The 24860-nt window shown below is 48.9% G+C and overlaps 1 protein-coding gene across 1 annotated transcript in view; it reads right to left on the reverse strand.

The window, feature by feature from the left end:
* Positions 1-3580: 3580 nt before the first annotated feature.
* The window catches only part of Gna12 (G protein subunit alpha 12), an 86101-nt gene continuing 64821 nt past the window's right edge, over positions 3581-24860 (reverse strand). Inside the window, exons 3-4 of the mRNA XM_006990742.3 lie at positions 7924-7974; positions 3581-6358 (exon numbers count right to left, since the gene is read on the reverse strand). Of these exons, the coding sequence (XP_006990804.3) occupies positions 5789-6358; positions 7924-7974 (621 nt within the window). The 3' untranslated portion in view covers positions 3581-5788. The remainder of the gene's footprint in view (positions 6359-7923; positions 7975-24860) is intronic.

The following is a 24860-nucleotide window of genomic DNA, read 5'->3' on the forward strand; positions in this document are numbered from 1 at the left end:
ACTGAGGTCTAAGGGGATGCCAGAACATTCCATACAGGAGGTGTCTGAGCAGTGCTAAGGTGAGTCACTCTGTGAATCCAGCCAGCAGATAGCCAGGCTTTGGAGGGACAGGAAAGGTCTTGAAAAGGAACGTGTGTGTGTGTGTGTGTGTGTGTGTGTGTGTGTGTGTGTACATGCGTGCACATGTGCAGGCCTGAAGTCAACATTGTTTTGAGACTGGGTCCCTCTACATAGTCCTGACTCTCCCAGAACTCACTTTGTAGACAGTTTGGTTTTTCTCCTCCCTCTTTTATTATGAACCAGATCTCATTATAGAAGGTTGTGAGCCACCATGTGGTTGCTGGGAATTGAACTCAGGTCCTCTGGAAGAGCAGTCAGTGCTCTTAAGTGCTGAGTCTTCTCTTTAGTCCCCCAGTCTGGTTTCTAACTCACAGAAATCCACCTGCCTCTGCCTCCCCAGTGCTGAAATTAAAGGTGTGCACCACAGGCCTGGTCCATCTTGCTATTAAAAAAAATAGTACTTTCATTCTTTGAGAATGTCTATCTTGCTTTTTGAGACAGTCTCTCACTAGCCTGGAACTTGCCACGTTAAACTAGACTGGCTGGCCCGTGAGCCCTTAGAGAGCTGCCTGTCTCCACCTCTCCAGAGCTGGGATTATGTGCCAGCATGCCCAGCTTTTTTACTTGGTTTCTGGGGATCAAACTTGGGTCCTGAGTACCTTTACCAGCTGAGATGATATTGCTCTATCCCCTCGGGCTGGAGCTCACTGTCTTGCTGGGCCTCCCACATGTAGAGACTTCAGGTGTCCATCACCAGGCCTTGCCATGCCTCTTAGCCTCTAAGTGCAGGGAATGTATTGTGTCCACTCACTCACTTCTCTTACTAAAACCTTAGTGTGTGTGAATGGGCAGAGGAAGGTACACTTGTGTGGCATGCATGTAGAGGTCAGAAGAAAACTTTTGGAAGTCAGTTCACCCCATGGGTTCTGGGGATTGAACTCAGGGCATCAGGCTTGTGTGGCAAGCACTTTTCAGTTCAGCCATCTTGCCACCCAGCCTCAAATCTGAGAGTGAGTGTGCACAGCACGCCACTCTGTTCTATGGCTACGGAAGCTGAGGTGGTAACCTCGTGAGGCTCAGCAACATGGAGCTGAGTGAAATGAGGCCGTTTGCCTGCCCGAGCCCTCTGCTTTCACTAACCATGTTCTTTGAACTCTGTGGGGAAAATAGGCAGAATGAGGAGATGCACAGATGGCTGGACACCTGTACCTGGTCTCCCGGGCAGCCCCCACCCAGCTGTTACAGCTTCTGGAATCTTCTACACACTTGCCTCTCTACAGGGTGGGAAGCTGGAGGTTACACTACCTAGAACAAAAATCAGGCCAATGAGATGGCTCAGTGGGTAAAGGTGCTTCCCATGTGAGCCCGTCAACCAGCCCTGGATCCTCCATGTAAATGTGGAAGGAAAGAACTGATTCCATAAAGTTGCCCTCTGACACCCACACCCATGCCGTGGCATACTTGCACACACATGCAGTAATAAAATAATAAAATAATACTAATAAAACAAAGACCCCTGGGGACTCAATCCCTCTGCAGCCTGAAGCAGGGGGCCCGTAACCTGGCAGCTATCACAAGGAACACGGCATGCTGGGTGGGGCTGAACCCACAGTGACCCCAGATGTTTCTTGGAAATTGCCTTTTAAAACAAGCCTCTTGACTTAAAGCTTGTTTTCATTTGCCTCGTACCCAAGAAGCCGAGCTCAAAAATAAACCTGAGTTATTTTGGGCTCCAGCCGGCAATGCGAGGTGATGCTGGGGGACGCTGAGCCAGGGCAGGAAGAGCTGCCAGCTGTTGTCCACTGGTCTTTTGCATTTCTCGCAAGCAGATTTCAAAAGCTGGGTTCTTGGGCTGGGGATGTAGCTCAGTTTGCAGAGTGCGTGCCCAGCATTCAGGAGGCCCTGGGTTCCATTTGCAGTGCTGGGTTATATAAACCAGGCCTGGTGGTACCCAGTTATAATCCCAGCGCTCAGGAGATGGAGACAAAGGGACTAACGGAAGTTCAAGACCAAAAAAAAAAAAAAAAAAAAAAAAAAAAAAAAAAAAAAAAAAGAGAGAGAGAGAGAGAGAAAGCCAGTTACTGAGACCCTCAGTCCCAGGGAACAGCTCTGCCAAGATCTGGAAGGGCTGGGATCACGTTCATCTGGGTAGGTCACACCATAATGGTGCCAAGGTGACAGCTAGAACAACCTCCTTTATTCTGCCCACCAGTGCCAGGGCTGGAAAAGGAAGCCCCTAACTCCCATGCTTCCAGGCATTGCTCAAGGTGCTGCCCGGCAGAGGCTGAAGCCAGTGGTTTTTTTTCCCAACAAACCACCTGGTGTGGAAAATGTCTCCATTACCAGTAGCTCACACAGTGCTTTGGCTGGTTCTTGGTGTTTCTGTGAAGTGAGCAGCAGCTCCTTTGTTGTTTAGTGTGTGGGGTGCGTATGTCGATATGCACGAGCAGAGGATGTCCAGGGCCCTGCTTTACCACTCTCCCCCGAGGCTGGGTCTCTCACTAGGAGCTGCACTGATGGCCAGCAAGCACTTGTCCCTGTCCTCCACAGTGCTGGGGTGAAGAAGCATACAGCTACAACTGACATTTAATGTGGGGCTCTGGATTTGAACTCCGGTCCTCAGGCGTGTGCAGTAAGTGCTCTTATCTGTTGAGCCCTCTCCCTGGCCCCTTTGGAGTGGGTCTCCTGCATCCTAGGCTTTGAATGTGTAAGCAGTAGTAGAGGCTCCTGCCTCTGCCTCCCAAGGTGTATGACTGCGTACCTGGATAAGGTGCATTTTAATGTATATACCACATCAAATCACGTGTTTGGGGGACTTTCATTTAAAAAGGGCATTTATGATAGCTCTCTCACCTGCCAGGCTCAGGTACATGAAATTAAAATTTGCAATAGTGAATCTTCAAGTGAAGAAGATTTGGGGATGGGAAAATGAGAAAGTGAGTGTTGGCTTTGAGCGGTAACCAGTGTTTTTTACTAAGCAAAGTAAAACCAAGGACTCATTTTAACCAACATCTAGAGGTGTGATGCTCAAATCTTCAAGCGAGATCCACCCAATCAATGCCAACACCAGTGTGAAGTAGAGGGCAGCTGGCCCCAGCGAAACCCTAACAAACCAAACTACTTCAGACCCAAGCTGGCCAGTCCGACCCATCAGCTTGGCTCACTGGTATTGTTTTTGTGTGTGTATGTGCACGTGGAGGTCATCCTTGGGCTGTTCCCCAGGAGCTGTCCACCATGTTCACTGAGACAAGGTGTCTTACTGGGGCCTGAGGCTCTCTGGGTCCCTGGCCCTGCTTCCCCAGGGCCTCACACTTGTATGGAAAGCAGTTGTCTCCCTGGGCCACTCCCCAGGCCTCTTTTTGCTATTATTTTTATCTTATCAAAAAAGTAGGGAAATCACAAGACTAGAAATCCTAGTGATCTCTAAATTATAGAGAGAGTCAAGAACACTTCTCAGAATACCCCCACCTCCACCCCATCCATTCTTTAACATCTACAGTCTACTAGGCAGGAAGCAGGCTGATTTTTAGCAAGTTTATTGTTACATTTGTTTTTTTGCAGTAATAGAGGAGGCACAAATACCTTCTGCTTCTCCAACACTGCAATAAAAAGGACAATAGTCAAGGTAACAGTGAAATTAAAATAAAAAAAAAAAAATAGAAAAGCCTAGGGTCTGGGAGACAAACCTGACTATAGTCTATGTGTAGAGACTTGTAAATGACTTCAACCTCGCCCTGCAAACACCATCTCCTTTTCCGATTGCATCACGGATCACAGAGTGGGGCATCCTAACAGAGGATATGGCCAGGCTTGGCTCACCAGGGAGGTGGGCCAGAGGCTGAGCTGGTCCAAGCCGCTGGGCCTCTGGCCATCCACCTGCTCAGCTAGTTGCAAGTTCACATCTTGCTACTCACATGCTTCCAGCTTTGAAAGGGACTGGTACATACGTCAGGCTGTCAGAGGGACAGCACTGTTCCTTGACAACCCCACCACTCACCTCAGTCACAACAGCCTCCAACAGCGGCTGGGGAACAGCTTGTGTCTGCTTGGGGTCTTGGCACTGACTGAGATACATGAGGCACCTGGCAAGGATGCTTACTGTGTGCGGACCTAAGACCCCTGAGGAGCCCGGCAAGGTTGCTGGCCACATCCCCTCAGCCCATGAAGACTTGGTGAAGCAGGCAGAATGGCTGTTTTCTTCCCAAAGGAAAGAGTCAGAAGCTCAGCAAACGCTGATACAAACTCTTGAGCACAGAGAGCGAGAGCAAGTGACAGGGAGGCTGACTGCTATTTCCTAATCACAGCACTGCAATAGTGGGGTTTCAGAAGCAGCCCCCCTTCTCCTGGCTTAGCATCTGCTCCAAGAATCCTATTTGTCTGGTTGCTGAAATAAGCCAAGATGGGATGCTGTGTCAGGAGCAGTGTGCCTGCAGACAGGGCCCTTGGATGTGTTAGTGAGCCACAGAACACTCTGGGGCCAGAGATCTTTTGTTTCAAATGCTAGGAAGTCATAAGCCCCACCCCCAACCCCTAGAGAATAATTAATGTACAGAGGGCCAGGTCTGGAATGCAATATATTGTAAAATAGTGTGACACTTGCCAGGAAGCTGGGCAGGCCAGGCTGAGATGTTGTGCTGATGTCCCCAGAGTTTGGAGGGTGCCTATTGGCTTTGTGTGCACTGTGAAGGAAGGCAGCCTGCCAGCACCTCTGAGAGCAGAGCGCACTGTGAAGGCAACGGTGAGGGGTGGTGTGCAGAGCCCAGGGCTTCTCCTGAAGGGCCAGTGGCTGGGGCCCACCAAGCAGCCAAGGCATGGAGATGCTCTGCAACTCCAGAGCATCTCTCTGGCCTGCTTCCAGAGCCCAGGATAGAGGATGCTACATGCCACCAACTGTCAAGTAAGGCATAGGAGCCACCTACAAGGCCACTTGGTTCTGTGTCTTTGCCACTGGCTGTGGAGGGATGGGGATGGAGTAGAGAGCACCAGTATGTATACACGGGCTAGCCAGAGCCGCTCCAGAGGCCCCTCTCCACGCTGAGCCCCGCTGGGCACGCAGACAGGGGAGTGACTGCTGGGGTACTAAGGCGGTGTCACGACTCCCACTTTGTTCTCTACAGAGGGAGTGGGGACACCTGGCTCCTTGGCTCATCCTGATATGCCTGGAGTGGGGCGTCTGAGGGTGTTGGCACAATTTTAAAGGCAGTGTGTGCACTCTGCAGGGGTGGCACTGTGGCCTGAGCTTGGACACTCTGAGCTTAGCAGCGTCACATGCCCCTCTATAGCCTAACGTGAGGCTAAGCTTCCGAGTTAGTGTGTCTCAGTGAGGACCTGCAAGTCAGAGGGAAGAGCCAGCTGCAAGGCCAGCTGGGTTTGTGTTTCTGTCATGAATGAGAGGACACGTGTGCCTGGACCTTGGGTAAGCTGTGTCAGCAAGGAACAGTTTCTGGAAGGAGGGAAAAAGCTGCGTTGCCAGGTTTTACAGATCAACACCAGAGCGATGGCGTGGATTCAGTAGTTTCACAGTCCCCGGATTCAGTAGCTGTCACTGACACTCCTACGTCCTCTTGCCTGGAGCTCGCTGGTGTGGCTGGCAGTCCAGCATTCTTGAGCCAGGTATTAGATGGTGTGGATCCGATGCCCACTGCAGGTCCATGCAGGCGACGACACACCAGACATGTGACCCTGGGCCGTGGAGGCACGAGAGGACGGCAGAGGGGCTGTCTCTCTCTCACTGCAGCATGATATCTTTCAGGTTCTCCTGCAGGATCGTGTCCTTCACAGCATGAAACACGAAGCGGATGTTCTCGGTGTCTATGGCGGTGGTGAAGTGGTGGAACAGCGGCTTGCTGCGGTTCCGACGCTTCCTGTCAAAGCACTGTACCAGGTAGCGCTGGACGTCCTCCAGCCGGTGCGGGTCCCCCTTGAAATCCGGGAAGTGCTTCTTAATGCTCACCGACTTCACCTTCTCCACCAGGAGGTCCATCTTGTTGAGGAAGAGGATGATGGAGACGTTGAAGAACAGCTTGTTGTTGACGATGGTCTCGAAGATGTTCATGGACTCCACCAGCCGGTTGGTGCGCCTGTCCTCCATGAGGACCTGGTCGTACTCGCTCGAGGACACCATGAACAGGATCGATGTGATCCCGTCAAAGCACTGGAACCACTTCTGGCGCTGTGACCTCTGGCCGCCTACATCCACCATCTTAAATGGGATTTTCTTTATGACGAAGTCATGTTCCACGATTCCCTTGGTGGCCTTTCTGGCCAGCAGGATGTCTTGCTTACTGGGGAAGTAGTTCTGGAAAATGTGAGGAAGGGAGACGTTTGAGAAGGAAGAAAAACAGGAAGGGATGAGCATAAAAAAGCTGGCAGAAAGACAGGCTGCAGCAGAAAGATACAGGGACTTTTGCAAGAACATTTAACCAAATGCCAAAAGCAAGTCTCACTGACAGAACTATAAATCTACCTCGCAACAAAACAACGGGATTAAACACCTCGTTTAGCAGTGAATACATGCTCTCTGGCTTGAGACAGAATAGCCAGAATCTTCAGTTAAGCCATGTGTAAAATCTCGTCTGTCTTCTCCACAAGAAGAAATTAAACATCTTTTTCATTTGTTTCTATACCACAGACATTGCTGAGTTTTCTAGCTTCCAAACATGTACATTCTAAAATCTTCCCATTAACTAATTTGGTTTAGGTTGTGTAATGAGATCTAAATGAAACCTATGAGAAATTTAATATGTTTGACTTAGAAAACTTTCTTTTATTTGGTGCTGAAGATAAAACACAGAGCTTTCTGCATGCTCCACCACTGAGCCACACCCCAGCCCCTCACTGGGGGATTCTAGGCAGGTGCTCCACCACTGAGACTTAACTGTGGCAACTTTCAAACCTCTTTGATTCTGCATTGTGAAGATCTCAGGGACTAGAACATTTTTCCACTCATGTCTCACCAAAAAGCCAAGAGGCCATGACCAACACTAGCTGGAGATAACTTACTAGGTCACAGAGGACAGAAGATATCTGTCCACTACACTATGAAAATAGAACAGTGAGATCCAGACTAAGACACTCAATGGATGAATAATATGGGTATTTCAGTTAGTAAATCAGAAGGGGAAGACAGCCCAGCAGGGAGGAGAAAATCTACAGACAACAGACATTTCAGTGACACTAGCCATGTGGGATGAGTGGGGGCTCATTGGAGGTCAGTTCAGTTCAAATGTTACAAAAGTAAGAGTATCTATCACCAGAAACATTCGCCAGGTAGTAGGGAGTCTCCAGACTGCCTGGGTGCTGGCTGGTGGGCACGGGAGCCTCTGCTGGTCCTTCAGGAGCACAACGGCGGTGTGACCGTGCTCTTCAGTTTTGTTAGCCATGCACACGGATCTTATTTCTATGTCGTACTGAGACCGTCTCCCAGGCCGGCCTCTAACTCTTGACCCTCTGGCCTGCTGATGTCATTCCACCACATCTAGAGCCGAGACACTATGCGGAGGCAGTGACAATGGAGGTGCTCTCGGGCAGGCAAGCTGGTCACCATGAATGATCACCACTTTACCTGGAGCCTCATCATACTGCTGGCCTTGGCATATGCTAGAACTCCTCTCCCAGAACAGGTGACAGAAAAGCCTCCTTTGGCCCTAGCCAGGGCTCCTGTGTTTCTCACAGGGCCATTTCTTCCCTAAGACCAGGTGTGTAGAGCCGAATGGGGACATAACAGACGGAACAGTTTACAGTCACTCGATGTGCTGAGCTGGGCCATGCTGTCGTTGGAGCCTGCTGTCTGCTTTGGTCTCCACATCAGGTTTTCTAACCCTGGATGGTAGACTGGGGTGGCAAGGAGGGGGGGCTACTCACCAGCTGGCCAATCCGGTCTAAGTTATCCAGGAAGTACTTCACTGATTCACCCTGTCATGAAGAGAAACAGTCACAACTCAGTTTTGATGGAGGAAGCCCAGTAACAGATGAAAGGGTGTAGTGGGAGCTGGGGTGGGGGTGGGGGACGATGGCAGAGCTGTTCCGCTGTGCAAAACAGGAAAGCAAAGTCTAGGAAGGCAGAGAGTATCCGTGTGGGCTTGGTTTTTTGTTAACTTGACACAAGCTAGAGTCATCTAGGAAGAGGGACCAGACAGAGGAATGTCTCCATCAAATTGGCCTGTGGTAAATCTGGGGAGCATTTTCTTGATTCATGACTGATGTGATGTGGGAACGCTGTGGATGGTGCTATCCCTGGGCAGGCAGTTCCTGGGTTGTATAAAAACGGTAGGCGAGCAAACTAGGAGAAGTGGAACAGTGGTCCTCCCTGGCCTCTGCATCAGCTCCTGTCTCCGGGTTCCTGCCTGACTTCCCTCAGTGATGGACTGCGAGGTGAAGTGTAAGCCAAACAAACCCTTTCCTCCTTCAGGTTGCTTTGGGTCACAGCTACGAAGAGCAACACAGGACAGTACAGGTAGTTTAAGAAATGATACAGGTGTGGTGCTATACATGTCTGATCCCAACTCTTGGGAAGCTGAGACGGGATACCACAGTTCAGGGCCAACCAATCCAGGTAGAACAATACCCTATTTCAGAGAAACAAAACAATAACCAAGCAAAAATAATCCCCAAACCCTACAACTTAAAAAAACAAAACAAAACAAACAAACAAACAACCAAACAAAAAGCTGCGTCAGGGCTGGAGATGTGGCTCAGTTCTAGAGTGGTTGTCTAGCATGCAGCATGGAGTCCGGAGTTCCACTCCTAACACCATACAAACTGGGTGTGGTGGGCACACCTATAATGCTGGCACTTGGGAAGTGGAGGCAGGAGGATCAGGAGTTCCAGGCCACCCTCAGCTACAGAGCCAGTTTGAGGCCAGCCTCTGATACGAGAGGCACTGTCTCAAAACAAACAAGTAAAGGAAACATCTATTATTCCTGCAGCTCCAGCCCTAGGTTCAAATTCTTCTTCTTGGTGCTTCCCTGCGGCCTTCAGGTATAGATGGTGGATACTGGCATCTCCAGGTCACACCAGCAGCAAGGGCTAGGGCTAGAAGTAAAACCCTGGCTGCTGTGTGGTTTTGTCTCTGACACACATGGCCCAAGGGGCTTTGGGTGCTGTCTGTAAAAACACTAAGTCCTGAGGAGAGGGGACAAGAACCGGCAATCCAGTTTCTAGAAGCACTCTGTGATTCATGACACAGAACAAGGAGACTTTAGTGATGAGTCTTTCTTCTGGACACAAACTGGGCCATCGAACAACTGATGCCCCTCCCTGTGTGCATCACTCACGGCCCTGCCCTCTAACTAAATGCAATGGCACTCACAGGGCCCTAGAGGAGCCGAGAGGCTATTATGTGGTGACTAACGGGAATGCCATGGGTATGTGTGTGTGTATGTGTGTGGGGGGGGTTACAGTGTGCAAAGCTTCCTTTAGAAATCAACGGCTGGGCTAGTGAGATGGCTCAGTGGTAAGAGCACTTGCTGCCATGGCTGATGACCTCAGTTTGATCCCTGGAACCTATGAAGGAAGAAATTGACAACTGACTCCACAAAGTTTTCCTCTGACCTCTACATGTGTGTCACAGCATGCATGTGCTTGAGCATGTGTACACACACAAAATAAATGTAATAACGATAATTAAAAGAAAAAAACAGGCAAGGAAGCAAGCAAGCTGAAGATGGGAAAGCAATTCCTCCACGAACCCCAAAGAGCATGGCTCTCTAAGAACCTTAGTCTGAAAGATGACAGCGGGCCTGGCTCACCTGCTGCCTTTACTTTGGTGCATTCTCACAGGAGTGGACAAAGGCAAGGCCATACACACATGTGCACCAAGACAGCACCAAGACAAAATGATCCTTTTACTTTATATGCTTGAAAGAGTGCATGTGTGGGTGTATGCATGCACATGCACATGTGTGGAGGCCAAAAGACAATCTTGGGTGTTATTCTCAGGAGGACGGTCCACCTCTCTGAAACAGGGTCTCTCAGTGTTCTGGAGATCACCAACCAGGCTGAACTGGCCAGTGAACCCCAGAGTTCCTCCTGTCTGCCTACAGATGCTGGGATTACAAGCATGTACCACCACTCAAACTCAGGTCCACACACCTGGAAGGCAAATGCTACGCCATCCTAGAAAGGTGGACATTCTAGGTCTTTGACAAGGGAAGGCTAAGACAGGTCACCCATTACAGCTTGTGATTTTCTGACAAAGTTGAGAACAGGGCTCACCAACCTCTAAAGGACAGTTGTTTTTGTTGTTTTGTTTTTTAAACCTTTGAGATGGGGGGGGGGGTCTCATGATGCAGCCTAGGCTGGCCTGAACTAATGATCCTCCTGCCTCAGCCTTCTTGTGCTGAGATGACATATGTGCACACAAAGCCTGGCCCTTGTTTGTCCGTCTCTCTGTCCTTTGTCCCAGATGGCCCAGAGGAAGAAGTGAACAGTCACTTCCTTCCTGCTCTGGAGGGAAGGCCACAGGAATGACTCAAAGAGAGGATTTTGTTCCCGGGATAGCAGCACTCAAGTTCCCCCAACCCAGCCCCCACGATAAGCAGAAAAGACGGCCCTGGTGGCTGGCAACCAAGCTCTGAGGTAGGAAGAGGCCCCTGAGGCCCAGAAACAAGCTCTCACCTTTCCAGGCAGCATGGGCTTTTCCCACAGCAGTTCCCACCTCCATGTAAGGAAGTCTCTGTCAAGAGACCAAGTGGCTCAGCCCCTATGCCGACAATTCCCTCTCCTGGTCCGTCCACACACATCCCCTCCCCCAGTACAAAGACAGGAAGCTGCTGGGTCACAGCTATTCCATCCCAGCCAGCTGGACAGGGGAGACAGCTCACAGCCGGGGCATTCCTTCGGTTCTACTGAGGTGGTAGCATAAGCAGAAGGAAAGAGGAGTCTCTATCTGGGGCACGCATGCGTGTGTGCTTGCACACACGTATGGAGCCAGAAGACAGTCTTGAGTCATCCAGAGGGTCACTCTCCACCTCCTCTGTTCAGGTCTCTCAATGGTCTGGAGCAGTCTTTGTGTATGCTTTCAAGGCTCACTACTGTTAGATATGTCCCTGTTGTTAGATTAGGTGGTGGCATCAACAAGGAGGAGGAGGTGTCCCTGTTTAGTGCAGTTAAAGGGCTGGGGATTAGTGGGACAGCACAGATGTGACATGCACAGGGTCCTTGGAGGACACAGTCAAGGGTGACAGGTAACAAGGAAGAGCTGAGAACAGTCTTTATTGACAGCTACCAAGAAAATGGGAACATCAGGCACATAACTTAGATGAAGGCACAGATCACATCTGGACTGCTTGAGGACCTGAGAGCCCAGTCCTGTCCTCTACCCTCTGGGCACACACACTATACCTCTTGTGTACCAGGCGTCTGTGGCTTTAAGTTGCCATATAGTGGCAGCTTATTATCCAGCTATAGAAAGCAGTATTTTAGGGATAGGAAACTATGAGCCAAAAAATGTCACGCTCCCTAGTGTCCCTCAGCCCTAGCAGTCCCTTGAGCCTCAGAGGTCCTGTTTACTGTAGAAAGATACACGTCTTCGTCCCTTCAAAGCCCTTTAGAGATTCTTTTTGGTAGTTGTTTTTTGAGACAGGGTCTTACCATATAGCTTTGGCTGTTCTGGAATTTTCTATGTAGATCAGGCTGACCTTCAACTCTGAGAGATCTATTTGCCTCTGCCTCCTGAAGGCTAGGATTAAGGGTGTGTGTCATGCTGGGCGGTGGAGGCGCATGCCTTTAATCCCAGCACTTGGGAGGCAGAGCCAGGCGGATCTCTGTGAGTTTGAGGCCAGCCTGCTCTACACAGCGAGATCCAGGACAGGCGCCAAAACTACACAGAAAAACCCTGTCTCGAAATACCAAACCACAACAACAACAAAAAGGTATGTGCCACAATACCCAGCTTTCTTCTAATTTTTTTTTTCAAAAGTTTATTTATTTGTGGGGTGCGCACATGCACACCACCGTGTGTGCATGTGTGTCAGAGGTCAACTTGCAGGAGTCGCAGCCCAATGTGTGCCTTTCTTTCTTTGTTTTCTATTTTTTGGGGAGAGGGGCGGTGGTTCAAGACAGGGTTTCTCTGTGTAGCCCTGGTTATCCTGGAACTCACTCTGTAGACCACGCTGGCGTCGAACTCACAGAGATCCACCTGCCTCTGCCTCTCCAGTGTTGGTGCTAAAGGCATGTGCCACCACTGCCCCATCCAATGTGTGGTTTTCAAGGCTGACTTTGTCAAGTATTTCCCTTTTCTTAGCTTCGTGACCCCAACTGCCCACTGTCTAGCACCTGTCTAGACCTGGCCCCTAGCAGTGAGAAAGACCCACCCACCCACTGGCAGAACTGCTAATAAACAATCAGTAAACCCCACAGCCTGCTGGGAAGTTCTAGCCTTGAACATGGTGAGTCAGCACCTGCTTCTTCAGCTCCCTCTGGAAAGCCCCTGGATTTTTACTCCATTCCCAAATAGAGCAAAGACTTGGAACCCGAAGCACTCGGTAGCTCAAGCTTCCAATAATCCTTGCATTAGAAATGAAAACTGAAGAAGTCCAGCCCCACCCCCACTGCTGGAGACTGCACTAGAGCCTCACATGCTAGGTCAGGATCTACACTAGACCCTAACCACAGCCCTCTTTAGAGTTTTCATTTTGAGACAGGCTCTGACTAAACTGTCTAGGCTAACCTTGATCTTGCAATCCTCCTGTCTCAGCTTCCAGAGTAGCTGGGACAACAGGCCTGTGCTGTCAGGTTTAGCTCTGAGAACATTTTCAAAGCCAAGAATATACAAATACATATCTAGTGTGGTATCTGAGTGACGGCACCCCGACACGCTTGTTAGTGTTGGGAACGTAATTTTGAGCCTGAAGAAGACTCGGGGACAAGGAACCTGTTAGGAGAGCCACTGCTCCACAGAGGATGGTTCCAACAGCCCAGTGTGAAGTGACCACCATCTACCTCTAAGTTCAGCGGACCCCAGCTCAGCTGTGCCATTAATCAACACAGCACTGCAAACATGGGGGTTATGATCACTACATGTCTATAATGCATCTCAAAACACAATGTCTGTCTAACAAGTCAGGGTAACGTTTTTCTTTTTAGGGAGTGTGGTGGTGGCAGAGCCTCACTCTACCGTAGCCTAGGTCGGCCTCAAACTGAGAAACAACCCTGCCACAGTCAGCTCGTCTACTAACATTTATGTTCCTTTTTTTTTTTTTTTTTTTTGGAGTCCGGTCTCACGTAGCCCAGGGTGGCTTCCAACTCTCAGAGTGCTAGGATTACAGGCATGTGCCACCATGCCCAACCTTACAAGTATTTATACACATAAAGTTAAAACACAGGCAAAACTAAATACAACACTAGTTATAAAAATTAACAGACAAGCCAGACATGGGAAGACTGAGCCAGGGGCATCCCTGGAATATATAAGAGAGCCTGGGATATATAAGAGAGGCCCAGCTGCGCCAAACCAAACCTCCCTAATGCCTAGACCTTGCTTCCTAGGAGCCAGACATCAGTTGACCTCTGCTGTTACTAGTTTTCTGCAACTTGAGAGGCAGATGTTACTGTCCTCAAACTACAGACACCAAAGTAAGGAGGAGGTCAGGGAGCGAGCCCAGGTGCAGGCTGTATGCTCCCATACTTTACCTGTTAGTGATATTTAGGTGACAAAACACAAGAAAAAATGAGGAAGAAGTGCCTCAAACTCAGGACAAGGACTCTGCTGGCTGCGGGTTGTGGTATTTGTGGAGTTTATTCTAAGTTTCCACTCAGTTATGGGTCCGGAACTATTTGGCCACTTTTTTTTTTTTGTTTGTTTTTTTGTTTTTTGTTTTTTTTTTTTTTTTTTTTTTTGAGACAGGGTTTCTCTGTGTAGCTTTGCGCCTTTCCTGGAGCTCACTTGGTAGCCCAGGCTGGCCTCGAACTCACAGAGATCCGCCTGGCTCTGCCTCCCGAGTGCTGGGACTAAAGGCGTGAGCCACCAACGCCCGGCTTATTTGGCCACTTTTAAAATGTGTACATGCTTTCAGACTAAATTTTGTAGCTGTCCAGGATGTGACAAGTATTTATAAGTTTTTTAGCTTACTTACTGTTATTATTGTTGTTTGCACACATGCAAGTGCATGAAGGTTAGACGAGTTGGTTTTCTCTACTGTGATTCAGGGATCACATTCAGATCACGTAGTCTGCATGGCAAGCACTGTCCACCCAGCCAGCTCTCCAGCCCCTACGTTCACTTTCTAACATTGGGTCAGCTTGCCTTCCTGGAACAAACTCAATTTGACCATGACTCACTGTATGTATGTATGTTTGTATGTACGTGTATGTGCCTGTTTATGTGTATACATATGTGTAGAGGCCAGAGGTCAACTTTGGATGTTGAAACTATTCTACTGTTTTCCATTTTCCTTTTTTCTTTTCTTTCTTCTTTTTTGTTCCACCTTAGTATTTGAGACACAGTCTCTCATTGACCCTAGAGCTCACCACCTGGGCTAGGCAGGCTGGTCAGCAAGCTCCCAGGATCTGGCAGGCCAATCCTTCCAATCCTTAATTTGAACTCAGCACATTATCCACTGAGCAACTCCCCAGTCCCTAGTTCTTATTAGGCTTTTTTTTTTTTTTGTGTATGTGTGGGTGGGGGGGGAAGACAGGGTTTTACTATACAGCCCAGGCTGGCCTGGATCTTGTGATCCTCCTGCCTCAACTTTCTGAGTGCATGTACCACCATGCTTAAGTCCAGAGGCAGTTTTTTAACTGAAACAGAACTCCTCAGGTCTACTCTAAGATGGCTTTTTGGCATCTCCACGCCATTTGCTTCCTCCTGAGCCCAAGCGAGTCCAAATACTCTCTGAGCAGACACATAACATGCAGGACCAGGGCTAGCTCAGGACTAAATTCCAGAGTAAATCAGAGTGACCAATCCCAATCTAGGCAGCAGTGGAGAGCTCCAAATGCCCTTCCAGCAGTCACTGGTACTGCTTTCCCTCTTGTTATGGCAAATTTGTTATTCTAAAGACAAAAGGAATTAGAGCTTGACGTAAGGTCATCTCTGATGAGCCCCATGGAGGTGCGTGTGAAGGTGCATTCACAAGCACACCCCCATCAGGAAAGTCTGCAGCCTTCCATCCCTGTGAGTCTCCCCATGCCCCTCCCCTAAGGTCACCCTTACTTCCTTCCCCAGGCAAGTTTAGTTTCTCCCTCAGGCATGCAGCAGCTGGCCCAGCTCTGCTTGTCACAGACAGGCAGCCTGAACTCCCTCAGAACCGAGTGCTGTCCTGTGGGGACTTCCCACTCCAGTGCATACTGGCCTGGCTGGTCCTTATGGGTTCCCAGTCCCTCTTGCTGCAGGCTCCATGGCAGCCCAGCTCTGCTACCTCTCCAGGCCTCAGTTTCTCCCGACCCCAGTGCTGAGGCTAGGCTGACAGGGGTGGGCACTCATTTGGGGGTGGCTGCTGTGAGGATGGGACTTGTGACACTCTAGAAGGGAAGCAGGAAAGCCACCTGATGCTACTGAGGTCTAGGGAAAGAAAAGAGAAAGCTGAGAGAGGCACACCTCCTACAGGCCCATCAGGACCACTGTCCTTTAGTTTAATTTATTGGGTAGACCCAAGTCCATTTCACAAAGGCATACCTTTATTATGTGTGTGAGGATTTCATCTACATGTATGTGCCTGGTACCTGTGGAGGCCAGAAGAGGTGCCAGATCCCTTAAGTATGGTGGTAAGTCATCATGTAGGTACTGGGAATTAAACCTGAATCCTCTGCAAGAGTAGCTTGTGTTCAGGCATGCTTTTATTTATTTAGGTTTTTTGAGACAGAGTTTCTCTGTCCTGGAACTCACTCTGTACACCAGGCTGGCCTTGAACTCAGAGATCCGATTGCCTCTGCCTCGCAAGTACTGAGATGAAAGATGTACACCACCACCTCCTGGCTCAGGCACACCTTTAAACCAGCCTCCAAGTTGAAAGTTCGAACTAAGTTTTACTTGATTTACAAGTATTGACTGTGTTTTCTTTTTAAATTTACAAATAGGGTCACATGTAGCCCCAGCTGGCCTCAAACTTGCTCTGAGGCCTAAGTTGACCTTGAACTTCTGATGATTCATGCATGAGGAGGCCCATCAAGGGTCCTGCTCTGTTACTCTCTGCCCTGTTCTTCTGAGACAGAATCTCTTACTCCACTGGAAGCCGACAAGCCCCGGCAATCTGCCCGCTTGTCCCTCCATAGCGCCAGGTTACGGGGTGCACAACCACCCCTGGCTTCTATGTGATGCTGGGGATCTGAACCCAGCTCTTCATGCTTGCACAGCAAGTGCTTTTGAGCAGCTTCAGGTTGTTTGTTTGTTTGTTTGTTTTTAAAAGTCTGACAACAAGCAGTTGCCCAAATGGGTTGCTGGAAAAGAAAAACTGTCAACACTGATAAAATTAAAAGCCATGGCTACTCAGGACACTGAGGTAGAAGAACACAGGAACTAACCTGGGCAATATAGGGAGGTTCTGACTCAACACAACCAGCAACAACCCAAACAAACAAATGAAAAGCTGGGGCTGCTAATGAAAGTGGTGGAAACAGGGAGACTGAGGCAGGAGGATCAATAGTGCAAGACTACCCTGAGCTACACAGTGAGACTGTCACAAAAGCCATGGGCTGAAAGTGCACGTCAGTGGTAGAATGCTTGCCTAGCACGCCAAGCCCTGGGTTCTGTCCCCTAGTCAGTCAGTCTCTCTCTCTCTCTCTCTCTCTCTCTCTCTCTCTCTCTCTCTCTCTCTCTCTCTCTCTCTCTCTCTCTCTCTCTCACACACACACACACACACACACCACCCCCTCCTAGGTGCCAGGCACTGGGGAGATTGTATGCCTGACACATTTTATCTTGATTAATTCAAAGAAGGTACAGAAAATCTCATCCCCCCCCCCCACTCAGTTAAAGAAACCAAAGTTTAGAAGTTAACTTGGCCATGGTCAAAAAGCTAGTAAAGATTGGGAAGACGGCTTAGTTGGTAAAGTGTTTGCTGGGCACTGAGAACCTGAGTTTGGATCACCATGTAAAAGCTGGGTGAAGACACACTGTCACTGTGTGTGTGTGTGTGTGTGTGTGTGTGTGTGTGTGTGTGTGTGTGTGTGTGTGTGTGTGAGAGAGAGAGAAAGAGAGAGAGAGAGAGAGAGAGAGAGAGAGAGAGAGAGAGAGAGAGAGAGAGAAAGAAACACTGTCTTAAAAACTAAGGTGGACAGTGACAGAACAAAATATCTAATGTCAGTCAACCTTATGGCTTCTACATGTCCACACATGCATAACATGTGTAACACACACAAACACACACACACAGCCTGAGAACAGAACTGTGGATGCCAGGCTTTCTGCCCACCAGTGAAGTGCAACTGTGTCTCCTACAGACTACACTTAGGCCACGTGAATAAGGGTGGCAGCTCCCCTCTGAGAAGACCAGGGGCACAGAGCAGCAAGACAATGAGGGGCCAGACATATGGAAGTCCCTCCCATTTGGTGGTGGAGGCTTGCCAAAGGGAAGGGGTCACAGAGTCTTCCTGCTGGATATGACAAGGCCTGAGCTCCCCCACCACAGGCTGAACAAAAAGAAAAAGGCTCAAAGCAGCTTCTGCTTGCCAGGCCCTGAGTCATCCCTGATGTGGGGGCAGTGGGCTCTCTGAAGCAAGAAGAGACAAGCTCTGCCATGCAGCCCAGGCGCTGCGGCCAGCTGGGAGGCCAGGCAAAGGGCAGGGAGACCCAGGCTCCCCTGTGGGGCCTGTCCTCATAAAGAGCCCTGGTGCCGTCTCTCTGGTCTGATGCTCTGACTCCTGGGCCTGTGGCCCCAGGACCACTGACTCAGCAAGCCACCCCTTCAACTAGCACTCTCAACTTGGACTCGGGGAGGACAAGGGGCTTAGAGCTCCTTCCTGGCTTCTGACCAGAGGTAACAAACAGAAGTCACCTTCTCCCCTCTTCTTAGAGTGTCCCACTTGTTGACTGTTCTACTGATGAGAGGTTAGCAGGAATTTATGAGATTGTGCCCTAACACGCACGCACGCACGCATGCACGCACACGGGGCGGTGTTCAGAGTGGTATAAGTATGAAGGTCACTGTCCCCATGTTCCTCCGGAGAGGTAGACACAGAATGACCTCATGTGACCATGGATGGTAGTACACACTTGCCAACTTGCCAGTGTGACAGCTTCACATGGCAGATGGCTCAGGCGCAGCACAAACGGCCCTCTGAGGGAGGCTTCCCTTGTTTGGCTCACTGTGAGTCAAGGCCTTGTCTGACAGAGTAAACGCCCTTCACCCACTCCTGCTGCTGTTGGAGGCTAACACTGTGACACACCTGCCACTCAAAGCACAGACCCATGAGCAACAGGAGTGGTGACACCAAAGGCCTCAGGGTCTAAGGCTGGCTCAAAGCAGGAAAAGAAAAAATAAAAATAAAAAGGCTGGCCACATTGGTATCTCAGCTCCCCAGGAAGCTGAGACAAGAGGATCCTAAGCTTGAAGCCTGGGCTACAAAGCAAGGCCCTGTCTCAAAATACAAAGCAAACCGAGGGCTAGGGCTAGGACAGAGCTCAGTGGTGGAGTATTTGTCTAGCATGTATGGGGTCTGAGTTTGATCCCCACAAAAGAAACAATTCAAGGTATAAGCATCTGGTTGTACAGGTGAAACTGTGACATTTGCATTTTTTAGTGACTGACCAGCACAAAAAGAAAAACTTTGGTTAGGTAACTTTGCTTAACTATGTATTCTGTTTATGTTTTGTTATTGGATTATTTCATCATATTCAAAATCTGGTTGATCTCTATGTGTGTGTGTGTGTGCACAAACACATGCGTGTACCCATGTGTGTGATGTACTCCAGGCTTGCTTCTTTCTGCTTCAGCTACCTGAGTACCTGGATTAAAGGTTTATGCTACCATACCTGGCTTCTCTCTAATTAGTCTTAATTAACCTAAAAAAATGAGTTACTTTAGTTAACTTGACCTTACCAAAAATAAAAATGACCATATGAAACAAGTCAGATGGAGGAAAATGATCTTTCTCCAGGTCCTCGTTTGTCACCAGCAGACAGCTTCCACACAGACCCCTGTGAAGGCAGTGGACAGTCCCAGGCAGGACTCAAAGGCTGAGAATAAAACCAACTTGCCAACTGACCGGAGAGCAAACCACAGCTAACATTTAAGTTTCTTGATCATTCCTGCCTTTCCCCTTTGTGGCTGTGAAGCAAATACCCTGTCATTTAGAACTAGAGTCAGGCCGGGGGTGGTAAGCCCAGCGCTTGGGGGTGCAGGCAGGGAGATCCTGAGTTGGAGGCTGGCATGAGCAACATAGGGACAGCCTGTCTCAAAACAAACACATGCGCCAGCCATTTAAGAATGAAGACCTGGGGCTTCTGTGATGGCAGTGCCACCTAGGAGGGCCTTCTTCAGAGAACAGTCTGGAATGCTCAGAGCCAAAGCCAGGCCACCTCGGGGACACCTCCTTGGAGAAACATTAGGCATTTATGCAGGAAGAGTGCCAGGTGAAGTGTCATCCTCCCATAGCCTGAGCAGTAGGAACTTTCCAGACAAAGTGGACATTTGAAAGGTGTCAATGACTGTCTCTCAAAGCAACATGTTTTTTACTTTTTTGGGAGAATTAACTTGGTATTTCTGAAAAATTTCCAAGCTTGGTAAATAGAAATATACCACAGAGTTTGGCTCCTTCAAGGTGGCTGGGGAAGATACAATATTTTATCACATTCTACCCTAAAATGAGTAAGTTCCTTTTTAGAAGAGAACATTCATTGAGATGTCAAAAGGGAGGCAGGGTGAGAGCGACAGGTCAGCGACTAAGAGCGCTGGCTGCTCTTGCAGAGGATCAGAGTTTGTCAGCACCCACACCAGGTGACTCAACTGCCTGTAACTCCAGCTCTGGGGAACCCAACATCCTCTTCTGGTCTCTGAGGACATCCAGATGCACATGTGTATACCAGCGTGCGTGCCACGCGCACACGCACACAAAGATTATAAAGAAATCTTTGAAAAAAGTGGTTTCTGGGTTCAGTGTCTGTAACAGCAAGAATGGAAAGGGGAGACATCATAGCAGACTTGCTGTTCACACAGCCTTCCAAATGTTTTTCTGGAAAGACAAACAGCCTAAAAGAATAAGGCCTCGGCCCTCACTGTTCATATTTACCCTTCCTTTAAAAGCTTCCTAACAACATCGTCTGGTGGTTGAGGTCTACAATCCTAGCCATTAGAGAGGCTGAAGCAGGAAGATTTCAAGTTCACTGCCAGCCTGGGTATCTTAGTGAGACTGTCTAAAAATACAAGGTGAGAAAAGGGTCGAGGATGTAGCTCGGTGGGTAGAGCACTGCCCGGCATGCATGAAGACCCAGGTCCAAGTGCCAGTATGAAAAAAAGTGGGATAAAGCTGTTTATAGCAGCACTGTCCTTAGTGGATAAAACACTGTTCATCCACACAATGAAACACAGCAACAAAAAATGCATGGCATCCTGATATACAGGATGTATGTATAATTTGAGGGAATCTGAACCGTGGATGCTAAGTCAAAGCAGTCAGCCGTGGCTGGCTGGGGAGACGGCTTAGCAGGTCAGTGTCCTCAGATCCTGGGGATCCAATGATCTCTTCTAGATCCTCGGGTACCAAGCAGACACACAGTGCACAAACATGAATGAAAGCAAAATACTCATACACAAAAATAAATAAAATAAAAAATGTTTTAAAAAAATAAGATGGAGAAAATGTGCAGTGGCACATTTGTTTAATTTCAGCACTGAGGGTAGAGGCAGGTGGATTTCTGTGAGTTCAAGGCCAGCCTCATCTACTTAGTGAGCTCCAGATCAACCAGAGTACATGAGGCCCTGTCTCAAAACAAAACAAAACAAAACAAAACAAAGATGGAGACCTGACAGTGACCTCTGGCCTCTACATGTACATGCACTGTGAGTCTCCTTCTCCCGCCCTCCCCCTGCCCCAGGACAGCACAATAAAACAACAAAAAAGAAGCCAGCGATTGTATGACTGCATTTACAGGAAATACCCAGGAAGTCTGCAGGCAGGAATGGCCAAGCAACTGTCTAGGTTGGGAGCTGGGGCCAGTGTGGATGGGCGTGATGGATCTCACTGGTGTGATGGAAATGTTTTAAAAATGGGTTTAGGGTGATGTTTGCACAACTAGGGGAAATTTACTGAAAGTCCTTGAATTATACACTTAAAAAAAACTGCATAAAAAGAACCAAGTTTCCACAAAGCCAGCTTATTTACTTAAGCCAGCTCTTGCCTTGCTTGCAAGGAGGATTAATCATCTCCGTTTAATAATCCTGAGTAGCTCAGAGCGGGTTCAGGGCTAAGATCTATTTCAGAGCCTCAGCTTGCAGGGCAGAACGCTCCAATTACACAGTCTGTTACAGGCTGTGTGCATCTTTATTAAACCACAGCTATTTGACAAAATAGCAGCAGGAAGTTAAACAGACCCCGCATGTCAATTAAAAGGAAACTGGGTAAGAGCCCTAAATGGAACTACAAGCTCCAGCAAGTTCCCTTCAAAGGCCCTCAGAGCAGAGCGGCTGGCCTCTGGGAAGGAAGATGGGGAGAGCTGGGCCGGTGCTGCTCCAGTGGGGGTTCCTGAAGCGGAATCCATTTCCTGGAGGCAGGGAGGAAATGAGGCCTGACCCATAGAGAACCAGGGTCCTCTACAAGAGCAGCAAGTGCTCTAAACCACTGAGCCAACTTTCCAACTCCATGGAATCCTTCTGCATGTAAGATTAAGACTCCCTAAATGAAGTCAGAGAGCCAGGTGTGGTGGCTCAGCCTGTAATCCTGGCCAGGCCAAATGACACCCAGGGGTTCAAGGCCAGCCTGGGCTTTGGAGTGAGACAAGCTCAGAGGAGAAATAAAGGGGTAGGAGGGAGGGAGAGAAAAAAGCCACATGTAGAATGTGTCTCATGAGAAAGGAGAATCATGGTAAAATTATTAAAACCTGTTGCTTGTTGGAAGTTTATCAAGATAATCCATTCCTTACAGCTCTGTGGTAGGAGGCTGCAAGGGTTAGAAAACATCGCTGAGAAAATATGACAAGGGAAAGAAGGGAAGAGGGGAGGGAGGAGGAAGGGGGAGGGAGAAAGAAGGAGAGTGGGCCCAAACAGCAGCAGATGGAAGCTCTCAGAACAACTCTTGTAGCCTTTCTCCAGGCCTGAAATTACCTCAAAACAAAAAGCCAAAACCCAAGAAATGACAATGGAGACATTGTGCCTTCATGAACATTAGCATAAAAACAACCAAGAAACACTGGACAGTGCTTCCAAACAGGAGTGGACTGAATGCCTTCTAAGCTCCCAAACCAGATAAGGAGAAAGCCTGGAACATCCAGGGAATGTGCCTTTAGAGTGGCTTTCCTACCCAACCCAGGGCTTCCTCCCCTGGCCAGCAGGGCCCCCTAAGCAAGGCTGCTAGCACGTTCTGTGGAGAGGCACACACACTGTCCTGAACTGCTGCCCCAGGGACTACTGGACAGAACATCACTTGACTGCTGGTCACAGATCCAGCTCTCCCATGAAGATGCCTGAAGCATGAGTACCACCTTTCCTCCAGGGAGGCTAGCCTGCACTTTCTAGAAGGCTCCTTGAGGCTGCAGCACTGGCATCTTCCAGAAGAGTTTAGGTTCCTGGGACTGTCCTAATGCCCTCGATAGCTGAGATGCTGTGTGGAGGTTATTGGCTCAGGAGTGTGACTCTTCCATACCATCCCAAAACACTTTTCACAACTGACTACAATGGGATTCAGCTTTGACTTTACCATTCCCTTTTGGCATCAGGGCGGCAGGGTTTGCCATGTCGCTGTGCCACAGCTTAGGGATTCAGTGCCTGTCAGCTGGCCTGATCAAGGCCATGGTCTGATCCATGTGCTGGACTCCACTTGAGTGTACTTGGGTTTTCTTTGATTCTAAGAAAACCCTGGTGGTTTACAGGGCAGCCTTGGGGCCTCTCCCCTCCCTGCCAGCATGTGCCAGTGGGTCCTGCAGAGACTGATTACAGCCGGACTGGCTTCAGCCCTCTCCTCTTAGTGGGTGAAGTCCTTGGAGACTTAAGAAGCATTAATTATGTCAAATGCCTGTCCAGGCTGGGTGCGTGCTGAGGTAGGTGCACTGGAAAGCAATAATCTACTGTGTCATGAAGAAAATGACCTTTCCTTAAATGAAAGCATTTGGGTCCCAGGAGCCCAAGTGACTCTTTCAAACCTCAGCCTTTGACATCTATAGCCATTTGTGTTCAAGTTTAAGGGCAGGAGGGGGAACTACTGTTTTTGCCAGGCTGACGGCAAAAAACTCAGTACAGGATCTGCCAAACGACTGAGTGGGCAGAGAATAATGGGTGCTCTGTGAGCGCAACACCCCTCTTCTGACTCAAATATCCAATTAAAGGTGAAGATCAGAAGAACAAGCAGAGGGGCCTGTGCCTTGTGTTCTTAAGTCATCCTGGAGGATTTGTCAGCAGTTTGGACTTTCTCACCAGAGTACAAGAGAAGGGATGGCATCAGTAAACCAGACGGCTAAAACAAAAGGACAGAGCTCAAGGTGCAGAACGTAGGAGCTGCCACATGCAAATGGTTTTCATTTAGTTTTCCTTTTCTTTAAAAAATTTCCCTGTATTTTTATTTTGCATGTATGGGTGTTTTGCCAGTGTGTATGTCCGTGCACCACAGGCGTGCCTGGTGCCAGAGGCCAGAAGCAGTTGTTGGATCCCCTGGGACTGAAGTTACAGCTGATTATGAGCTCTCAGGTGAGTACTAGGAATTGAACCTGGGTCTTCCGGAAGAGCAGCTGAGCCATCCCTCCAGCCTGTCATTTAGCTTTCTAAACACATAAAACAAGTTCCCCTCTAATCCATTTCTTAGGTGCCTAAGTTTTATTCTAATGGACACTGCCCTTTTCTACTACTGGGATTCCTCGACAACATCTTGCTCTCTAGCCCACGCTGGCCTCAAACTTGCACCCTACCTCGGTCTCTAGAGTGCTGGGATTATACAGACAGGCAGGGCAGAACACCGCCTTCTATTCCACAGCCTAATCTCACTGAAATGTCACCACAGAGTGGACTGAAATGAGAAAGAGTCAGCTTGAGCTGCCTTGGGAGACAAGAGATTTAAGTGATGGGACATGAAGATCATTTTGGATAAAGAGCAACAGAGGTGGAACACATGTGAGAACCAAGGCTTGAGGGTCCAAAGGTGGCACATACCTATAATTCTAACTCTGGATTCAGCTTTGACTTTACCATGCCCTTTTGGCATCAGGGCGGCAAGAAGATCATGAGTTCAAGGCCAACACCATGAAAATGGGAGCTTAAAATGGGAGACACAGTTTAAGGGATTGATTTCCAATCCTCTGAGTCACCAGAGCTTAGGACCCCTGTGCCTAGTGGCTTGACTGGAGGCCTCTGCTAGCCTTATTAATAAACACAGCAGGGAAACAGAACTTCCTCGTCCTTATGCATTTGAAGAAGCCTGGGTACCAAATGGCTTACTATATTAGATAGCTTGTTCTAAGTGGTGGGTTTTCCTAGGAAGGGCAGCTACCATTATGTCTGGGAACTACAGCAGATTTCCAAACAGGCAGGCATGGTAGGGACCAGGGCATCAGAAATACCCAAGGAGCATCCCATAGATACGCTGAGTCCCAACTCTGTTCCCTGGAGGTGATCCAGGGCAGAGTGCCCAAACTACTCTGAGAAGGTCTGGACAGCTAACGTGGTGGCAATGCACTGTCTGCCAGCAAGAGAGACAAATGCAGTGACTGTGGCAGAGTCCTC

Source organism: Peromyscus maniculatus, chromosome 23, assembly GCF_049852395.1.
Source record: "Peromyscus maniculatus bairdii isolate BWxNUB_F1_BW_parent chromosome 23, HU_Pman_BW_mat_3.1, whole genome shotgun sequence".
Lineage (NCBI taxonomy): Eukaryota > Metazoa > Chordata > Mammalia > Rodentia > Cricetidae > Peromyscus > Peromyscus maniculatus.